Source organism: Pinus tabuliformis, chromosome 6, assembly GCF_031772625.1.
Source record: "Pinus tabuliformis cultivar Carrire ecotype Pingquan chromosome 6, CPIR1, whole genome shotgun sequence".
Lineage (NCBI taxonomy): Eukaryota > Viridiplantae > Streptophyta > Pinopsida > Pinales > Pinaceae > Pinus > Pinus tabuliformis.
In genome coordinates, this window is record NC_142292.1 from 1,365,010,614 (window position 1) to 1,365,021,082 (window position 10,469).

Consider the following 10,469-nt stretch of genomic DNA (forward strand, 5'->3'; position numbering starts at 1 on the left):
TGGATTTCAAATATGCATCTCTTAAATATTTACAAAGAATGCAATAGGTTGTTCAAAACCTTCATCTTTTTTTATAACAAGACTACTGCAATAGTGTGTTCATAAGCAAAAGAGAAAATTATGAAATCTTTTGTAAAATATGGGCTAATTAATGTTGGTGCTTTGGTCAATGCCTGTTTAACTAAGTCAAAGGATTGTTTAGCCTCAATACTCCACTTGATTTCATATTTCTTTTTAAGCATGTTCGTTATGTTTCTAAGAAGTTTTGCCAGGTTAGGAATGAATATCCTTAGGAAATTGATCTTGCCAATAAAAGACTGAAGCTCTCTAATGTTTCTTAGATGATTGATTTTTATTATTGCTTCAATTCTACTGGGATCAATCCTAATCCGATCCTTGGAAATAATGTGACCAAGAAGTTTTCCTTCCTCAAGGCCTAATAGTGTCTTCTTAGGATTGAGTGAGATTCCAAACCTTCTACATTTTTCAAACATTCTTCTTAGATGTGATAGATGTTCCTCATCAATTTTAGAAAATACAGTAATTTCATCTAGATAAATCACAATAAAATGAAAAATTTCATTAGCAAAGGCAATATCCATTTCTCTCTGGAAAGTGGCTCCAACATTCATTAACCCAAAGGGCATTTTCACATACATGAAAGTTCCCCATGGAGTGGTGAAGGCAGTTTTATCCTAATCATCAGGATGCACTAAGACTTGGTTATAACCCAAGAAACCATCTAATAAGGAAATTCTACTAGACCCTACTAACTTTTTCAATATATGATCAATTTTGGGTAAGGCGTAGTTGTCTTTAAGGGATACCTTATTAAGATTTAGAAAATTGATACACAATCTGATTTCTCCTGTCTTCTTTCTAGTAGGCACAATGTTAGACACCCATTTAGAGTATCTAAGAGGAAGTATAATCTTAGCATCATACATCATTTTCACTTATTTCTCAACCAAAGGCATTATGACATGATTTATTCTACGAAGTTTTTTCTTGAATGGTTTTTTATTATCCTTCAGTGGGATCTTATGTTGTATGATACTGGTGTCATATTCTTTTAGATCTTGGTAGCTCCATGCAATGACATCTATGAATTCTTTGAAAAGATCTATATATCGTTGTTTTGTGACAATAGGCAGTGATTTTGAGAGTTTTATCATTTTAGGATTATGCTCACTACCTATATTGCATTCTTCTATGTCTGCCCCTATGGGTTCCATTTTTGGCTTTTTGGTACATCATGGAAATCGAAAAGTTCTTCTAATGGAGCAATACCGCTAGGCAGAACATTATCCTTAGGGTAAAGTACTTCAAATTCCTCTTTTTCTAGATCTATTTCATGCAATTATAATTTATGTACATCTTTAGTGACTAAGATATTTACATCAGAATCTTAAAATTATTTATCTACAATAACATATTCAACGATCTAATTTTCTACTTGACCCTCTGAATATTCAACAATCTAATTTTGTACTTCACCCTCTAAATATATGATATTGTCTTCATACTCATCCTTGGATTGCAAAAAAATTCGATTTTCTTATCACTTCCAAATACCTGCCAATGTCTCATATTATCAAGTACAGTTGGACAATGTTTAACTTCCATTGTATATTGTCTATTGGGATGAGGAATTTGGCAAGTGCTAGCTGAAAAAGCTAAACCATTAGCTAAGACATTCTAGTTTCTAGGAATAACAACAAGATCATATTCCTCAAAAGTTATTAAAAAGTCAAGCACGACATTCTTGTAGGTTCTCAACCTGGGATGTTTTGCAACATACTCTCCCTTAATCTGTTCTATAATCAATTCGGAATCCCCATGAATAGAAATTATTTTAGCACCTAACTTCTTATTTAATTGCAATCCAAAGAGAAGTGCCTCATATTCTACTATATTATTGGTGCAATGAAAGTTGAGTTCATAGTAATGATCTTCTGCATTATTTTCCCCCAAATTGGACACCCAAACACTTGCCCCTAAACCTACTTTGCCACAAGAGCCATAAAAGCTCATGTTCCAAAAAGGTTCAATTCTAGTGTTTTGTTGTACAATTAGTGCTTGATTTTCATGTTGTACATCAATGTCATTTTCTTCTTGAGTAACTTGTGCATCAATGCCTCCATCATTGTACAAAATGAAAGAGTCCAGGTTGGAATGAACAGAGTAAAGAGGATAATTATGTGGCTTTTCTTGACTACACACCATATAATTCATTAAATTTTTTCTGTACAGTCTTCTCTGTTGAATAAACAATGGTATAGTGGCATACGTCATGTCCATTTGTATGGTTCCTTGTAGTTTTTCTCCCCATGAGCATGACAACAACATGCCATACTTAGGGGGAATGTCTACAACTACTATATCCATCACTAGACTCTTAGCATGGATTTGGGCTAGGGTAACACATAGGTCTCTGATAAGACCTAGGCATCTAACTTTACTAGAATCAAAGGAGTACAAGTCTTTGTAGGGTCTAGTAATGTCCAATCCTAGTTTCTCCATCACAGTCTTAGGTATTAAGCTATGGGATGCATCTGAATATAACATTGCATTATGAAGAATTTTATCATGAATATTCAAACTAACATAAAATGGGGGAACCCCTCCTTCTTGTGGTTTACCTTCAATTTCTAGCCCAAATATGATTTCAGGCTGATCATCATTCAAATTTACCGTCAGTGTTTTCCCCAATGTTTAGTTCTTTCATGACCTAATTCCAGTACACATTTTTGTTCACTAATTCAGTTAAGCGGATAGAAATTTTGAGCTTGGCAAGTTCATTTTCATTACTGAATGGTGTTTGATTCTTAAGGAGATTTGAAAAATCAGACTCATCAGCGACTACTTTTGTGGCAACTTCTATTTTTTGGCTAGTAGAAAGGAAATTCGTTTGAGTATTTCTGGAAGTAGTATCAACGATCTTTTTGGTAGCAGCTCCTGCTGGCTTCTTTCCAAGATTTTCATTTTCTGTTGTTTTCTTGGAGTCAGAATCATAGACCTTTCTAATAGGATTTTCAACATTATTTTTATTGGAAGTATCTTGATTTTTCTTACTTCTAAGATTATACTGCTTATGTACTTCTAAACTAGCATTTTTAAACCCTTGTTTGTATTCCTCTGATTCTTCAGAATCCAATTTTGTTCGGGCTATGATAAAAAGTTGTTGCTCCTCTTGAGTGAGGAAAATTGTTTCATCATCATTTATCCCCAACATATTAATTTGATTATCATCCAAACCTTCCACAATATTATGGTCATCATCTATGTAATTTTTTTGAAAATGAGGCCGAACCTACTGGTTTGGATGCTTTTGTTCTCTTTGTTTAATTTGGGGAACATTTCTTCTAAAGTTTTGGTTTCTAGCTTTGGTTTTCTCTTGCTTGTGTTTGATCATTAATGTTAACTCTTTACATGATTTGATTCACTACTCTGACTAAGTTGTCAATCTTATGATCAACAACAGAATTAGAAGGTTCTTATTTTATGGTTACTCTATGTTCAGATTTCAATTTGGCCTTTTTGGCCAGGATGTTAGCTTCAAATTTAATTGTATTTTCTTGCATTTCTTCCAAAATTTCCAAGTCTCTTTCCATGATTTGATATTCCATGTCTACATCGAAACCATCTAGAAAATTAATCAGAGCTATACTAGGGGAGGGCTTAATGTCTTGTGGAATGGCATTGTAAACATTATTGAATCTTTCACAATAATCTTCCATAGTTTTGTTGGGTTTTCTTTTTAACCTTTTATATTCATTTATGAGTTGAATTGGGTTCTTGTTGATCTCCCATCTAGCTAAAAAGGCTCGATGGAAAACATCAAGGCTGGTTATACTTCCTGCAGCTAATCCCCTGAGCCACTTCTTGACATCACCTCCAAAGCTTTGGGCAAACAATCTCATTTTTAACATCAGCTTCATCTGTTGAAAATGGCAACAAGAAATGATAAAAATAGAATTACTATAAATAGCATTGCTATAAATAGCATCTCAGGTACCAGTGTTGGAAATAGCAACAAGGAATGATAAAATAGAAATGCTAAAAATAGAATTGCTATAAATAGAATTTTGGGATACATTCAAATTTTAGTTAGTCCCTGAGCTAAAATTGAGAATTAAAATTCGAATTTGATCTTATCAGCTGTTTGAAAAATAATTAATTAATTCATCTTGAGTTAATTCGTTGGAGAAAATCAAACATGAAGTCTATGTGAAGACATGCAACAGTTTCCCCTTTGATTGAGGAAGTTATCCCTTGATTAAGGAGATCAGGATGAGTTGTACTTTGAGTTGTAATTAGTTAGCTCAGTTAACTGAGTTCAGTCTAGTTAGATTAGTTCCAACAGTTTGTGGAACTGATTGTGAGTTCAATTCGTTAATGCATGCATGCATGTAACTACTGCACTTCAGATAACTGAATATTCTCTCATAAATAACTCATGCATGTCAGTTCAGTCAGAGACCCAGTTGAGATCAGAGGAAGGGACAATGTGCTATCAGTTGGAGGATTTTTCCTATATAGGAAACTCATCCATGAAGAAGGAATTATCTCCTTCAGGATTGCGCAGTTATTTCAGAGATCAGAGCAGCGTGTGAGGTGGAATTCACATAGGTGGCAGCCAGAGGACCCAGGAGAAACTGCGCAAGGAAATAGGAGGCTTGGAGGACTGAGGGAAGGCATATGTTGTGTCTATTCAGTCTATGAGAAGCATTGAGGGATTGTACTGAGAGTTAGATAGCTTGTGAGCTAAAGCTTTTTGTAATCCGGACATATTTCCACTTGTATGATAATACAAAGATCAGGGTTTTTAGCTGAGGCTTTCCCTAGAGTATTCTTCTGTGTTCATGTGTGATTGATTTCTCATTTTTTGTTATATGTGTTCTATTTGATCTTGCTCAAAAATTGATTAAGATTCCACAAGTTTGTTTGTAGAAGTAGATCAAGTATTTTGCTTTAGTATATTGCATTGTCTGGTGATATACAGTGGGAATTTCTACATGGTATTAGAGAAAAGGTGATCAAAGCAAAGAAAAGTATACAAAGAAGTGAGAATTTCAAAGTTTGATGTTCCTGATTATAGAATTTGAATTCTTATCACATCTCAAATTTCACCAATGGTGTTCAATGGTTTGAGACTCGAGTATGCCCTTGATGGCAACTCGAATTATATAGCCTAGAAGGATCGCATGGAAGTGGTATTAGAGGACAACGGGTTGAAGGAATTCATTGATCAAGAAGTCCCCAAGCCAATAGCTGCTAATGCCTAAGAATTGGTGGAATGGAAGAAATGTGTGGCTAGAGCGAGGAGGATTCTTTTGGAGGGAGTTCGAGACCACATAGTCTCGAGTCTCCATGGGAGAGTACATTACCTCTCAACATGCAGCACCAGAAGAAGTCTTAGAAAATTGTGGAGGAGCCACAATTGGTGAACCAACTTCAGGAGGTCGTGGATCAGCCACAACTGGAGAAGTCGAGAGGAGATTGAGTGGAGGCATCCACTCATGCAGGGATCTCCATTAGGGGGAATTTTCGAGCCAAGTGGGGAGAGGGATCACATGCATCCATACCTCCAAGTGGGAGGTGGGGCGATGTGGAGTGATAGTCCCAAGAAGGTTGAAATAGGGGCTGGATCCTACGGAAACCCAACCTCTCTAATTAGACCTTACTACGAGAGCCCCAATGAGGAGTAGTTAAATGGGTAGATACAGATGCGGATGGAGCAATAGAGGAAGCTTCAACACCAGAGGATGTTTCTAGCCCAACAGGGAGTTCAGTTGGGAGATCAGTTACTTACTTCTTAGTAACTGAGTTGTTGTGTAGCAGTGGGCAAGACGATGCAACATGATGAGAGGAGGTGCAGTGCGGATGCAGTGATGGGAGATAGGACCAACAACAACACAGATGTAGCAGCAGGAATCAGTGTGATTGATGCAGTCAGAGATCAATGTAACAGAGGCTGGAGTATTCAGATACTGAAGAGTACAAAGATGCAAAGTTTTTAGTTGACAGAGGCAAAAAGCAGTAAGAGACTTTGATGATAGAGGCATCATTCTAATTCAGGTTGGATATCTTTTTATTTCTAGAGTTGTTCGAGCAACAATACTAGGGAGAAGTGTTGCATGCAGAACTGTCCAAAGGTTCAAGATCGAATTCGAGTTGAATGCCTTTCTTGTTGAGGGGGAGTGTTGAAAATGGCAACAAGAAATGATACAAATAGAAATTCTATAAATAGCATTGCTATAAATAGCATCTCAGGTACCAGTGTTGGAAATAGAAACAACGAATGATAAAATAGAAATGCTTAAAAGAGCATTGCTATAAATAACATTTCGGGATACATTCAAATTTTAGTTAGTCCCTGAACTAAAATTGAGAATTAAAATTCAAATTTGATCTTAGCAGTTGTTTGAAAAATAATTAATTAATTCATATTGAGTTAATTAGTTGGAGAAAATAAAACATGAAGTTTATGTGAAGACATGCAACAGTTTCCCCTTTGATTGAGGAAGTTATCCCTTGATTAAGGAGATCAGGATGAGTTGTACTTTGAGTTGTAATTTGTTAGCTCAGCTAATTGAGTTAAGTCCAGTTAGATTAGTTCCAACAACTTGTGGAACTGATTGTGAGTTCATTTAGTTAATGCATGCATGCATGTAACTATTGCACTTCAGATAACTGAATATTCTCTCATAAATAATTCATGCATGTCAGTTCAGTTAGAGACCCAGTTGAGATCAGAGGAAGGGACAATGTACTATCAGTTGGAGGATTTTTCCTATATAGGAAACTCATCCATGTAGAATGAATTATCTCCTTCAGGATTATGCGGTTATTTCAAAAGTTAGAGCAGTGTGTGAGGTGGAATTCACACAGATGGCGGCCAGAGGACCTAAGAGAAATTGCGCAAGGAAATAGGAGGCTTGGAGGACTGAGGGAAGGCATATGTTGTGTCTATTCAGTCTACAAGCAGCATTGAGGATTGTACTGAGAGCTGGATAGCTTGTGAGCTAAAGCTTTGTGTAATCCTGACATATTTCCGCTTGTATGATAATACAGAGATTATTCTTCTGTGTTCATGTGTGATTGATTTCTCATTCTCTGTTATATGTGTTTTATTTTATCTTACTCAAAATCGATTAAGGTTTCGCAAGTTTTTTTGTAGAAGTAGATCAAGTATTTTGCTTTAGTATATTGCATTATCTGGTGATCTACAGTGTGAATTTCTACATCATCTACTTCTTGGAGATCAAAGACATCATTCATCCTATCTAGATGTTGTTGGGCAGTATAAGCACCGGTATGATCAAATGTCACAATTTTGGAAGGGTAATCGGTAGGGATAGCATTTAGCTGGCCTAGTAACACTAAGGGTGCATACCTTCCTACCATAATTGTCTTGGTAGATTGACTTGAGGATGGACCTAAAGGAGGTGCAGTTTTGAAAACAACAGAGATAATAGGGATGGTAGTTTGAGAAATCACATGTAGGGAAGTTGAAACTATGGAATGAGTAGGATTGGGAGGCTGTAGATGTACAAACTGTGAAGACTGACTAGACAAAGAGGTTGTTGCAACAGTTAAAGCAAAGAGTTCAACAGATTGTTGAATAAAAGCTTCCTCTAAAGCTTGATCCAAGACTAAAACTAGATCTTGTAATTTGTCAAATTGTTGTAAATATTTAAGATCAGGATCTGTTTTAGGGACTTGGGTTTTGGGAATACATGGTTGCAATATGGCTTTATCTATAACAGCTGGATCTACAAAATCCTTAGACTTTTATCTAAACAAACTTTGCTGGAAGGGTAAATCAAATTCTATATCTTGTAAAGTTTCTGATTTCTCTGGAAGAGAATTAGAACTTCAAAAAGGAATATTTTCCAGAGGAGAATTGAATCTCAACAAGGGACTATTACTACCTTAATTCTCAGTAATGATTTTCTTTCTCACTAGCTTCTCAGGGTTATCTATAAATTCACCGGTGTTGGGATCTGGGTGAGATCTAGTGTAGATTATTTTGGGAGCTAGGGCTATAAAAAATAATCACACAAAAATTAAAATTGGAATTAGTGATACAATGAATATACATAGCATACAATCTCAAATAAGGTATTTCATAATGATAGAACAATTGCTTATTGAAACACTAATTTCAAACAAGGGAGTAACAATGTTTTGGATTAAAATAATTTTCTCCCCAGTATGGATGCCACTATGTTATCGTTCTACAATTTTAAGATTTGGGAGAATAACTATAGAGGACAACATAAAAACCACTTTTGAAGCTAGGATCTAGCCCTACCAACTCTAGAGAGGGATCTCTCTTTATGATTTAACTTTGTTTTTTAAGACGATTTTAGGCTAGTTATGATTATTCTTCGTTGTTTATTTGAATTTGGTTGATTGGGTTGGTTGGTTGATTTGATCAAATTGGTTTCTTTCCATTGGGATATGGAGTCAAATAAAGTTGGATTCTACATAAAATGTTTAAAAGAGTAATCACCGGGAAAGCTAGTTTTACATTTACTGGATCTTTAAATTGAATAATGAAATGGACAAAAAGTTTGTTTCAGTAGTGATTGAAAAGAATTTAATATTTTTTCAATCAGACTTCAGAAGAAAACATACATATTTTAAACAAAATCCAAATAATTTATTCAATTAACATATCTTATTTTTCACATTTCCTATTTTACAATTAGATTTCAGATGATTAACATGGACATTATAATAGTGAAAACAACAATTACAATAAGAAAAACATCACCAGTAAATCGCAACGCAAATATTGTGTGAAATTATTTGTATTAATTGATGATCCAACAATGTGGGAAAAGTACAGTGCTTGATAAAAAGAGTTACAATGATTAGGTACCGACCCTCAATACTTCGACTAAATGAAGTATTTAAACAAAATTTACAAAAAAGATTACAATCAATGTCGCATCGACATGACATTCTATTATTAACTTTAAACTAACAAAATTGACTAATATGATGAAAAGAAGTGGATTTAGTGAAGTCATTTAGAGGTTTGGCAATATTTTGGTGGAGAGCAATTGCTGAGTTGCCATGATTCGAGTTGTCACGCTCGGTGGCTGATATTTCATTAGTCTTGAAATTCACACAATTTATCCCACCGCTTTTCATATGGAATGTTGATTTTTGTTGCCTTGCGGTAGATTTCATATACCACGGTATACTGAGAAAATGTGGGTTTTACTAAAAAAATATGCTTTATCTCATGTTGGATGAACTCATGTTGCTGATAGCTTCAAAAAAAGCTCTCCTTGTCATAACACCTTTAATGTGGAAATATTTGGCAGTTTCCTTTGCAATTTATAGAAGATTTTTCTTATAATCTTCCCTGGCCATCAGTTTGACATTGATTACAAATAAGGAAGGTAGACCCTTCTAATTTAATGCTTCTATTCTGGTGAAAAACCTGTTGACTGATACATCCAAATTGTGACATTTTTCTGTAAGATGCACAATAAAATCCTTCTTTGTCAGAACTTTCTTCAATTCTATGATTTTTTCTCGCCTATCATCTACTCCCAAATCATCCAATTCATAAATGTTTTTAGAATTGAGAAATTTGATGATGTTGTTGGATGTGGTAGGCATATCTCCCAACTCAGTGTTAATAGTGGAAATGGCCTACTTGGCTTTCTCCATTAACTATTTCTGTTCAAATATAATCTGGATACAAGGTTAGATTTCATCCATTGCTACAATAATATTGCCCCAGATAATTTCCTTAACTTGGGCTACTGTGTAGCCAATAGAGGACTTAGTTGTTGATTTCTTCCATGCTTCTATCTGGTTTTGAGCTCTCTATAGCTATGCTGCATATAAAGTTTTAGCCTTTGTCTTGTGGTCTTGCAAAATATTAACTTGAGCCCACAATATTTTGATTTCTTCTATTTGGAGAGACACATTCTCCACTGCACTTTCCAACTGATCTGTTGTAGTCCCTGTGTTTGTTGTAGAAGATGTAGCTATAGGAATTGTTGTAAGAGGCACTGCATGTAAAGGCACAATGGACATTCTGGCAGATTGCTCCTTTGCTTTGATTATTTTTTCTATCTCTGTTTCCATTTGCTTCAACTGTACATTCTGCTCCATGATGAGTTTCATCATGTCTGCCTTCTGTGACTCTGTTTCTTCAATTTCTTTGGCCAGAGGATCTTCTGTGGCTGGAAATTTCAATTGTTTTCTCAATTTTGCTATGTCATTATTCTTCTTTCTTACGAGCTCTTCTACAACATCGATATTTGCAGGATCATACCCTAATTTGATTACCAAGTCCTCCAAAGCTTTGATACTGGTCTATTTGGCAAGTGTATAGACTTTTTCCATCTTCAATTGTGATTGAACATTGGCTAAGGTAACCTACAATTTAGACAAACTCATAATAGTGTTAGTGAGAGTAGATGAAATCATTTTCC

At 35.2% G+C, this 10,469-nt stretch overlaps 1 protein-coding gene across 1 annotated transcript; it reads right to left on the reverse strand.

The window, feature by feature from the left end:
• Positions 1-1,698: 1,698 nt before the first annotated feature.
• Positions 1,699-2,295, reverse strand: LOC149263699 (uncharacterized). The gene has a single exon (XM_089389861.1). It carries the CDS (start codon positions 2,293-2,295, stop codon positions 1,699-1,701), a length of 597 nt encoding a protein of 198 aa, XP_089245987.1.
• Positions 2,296-10,469: the final 8,174 nt, after the last annotated feature.

Coding starts and splice junctions, on each gene's coding strand:
- LOC149263699 (XM_089389861.1), bottom strand. CDS start 2,295: ATGACGTATGCCACTATACCATTGTTTATTCAACAGAGAAGACTGTAC.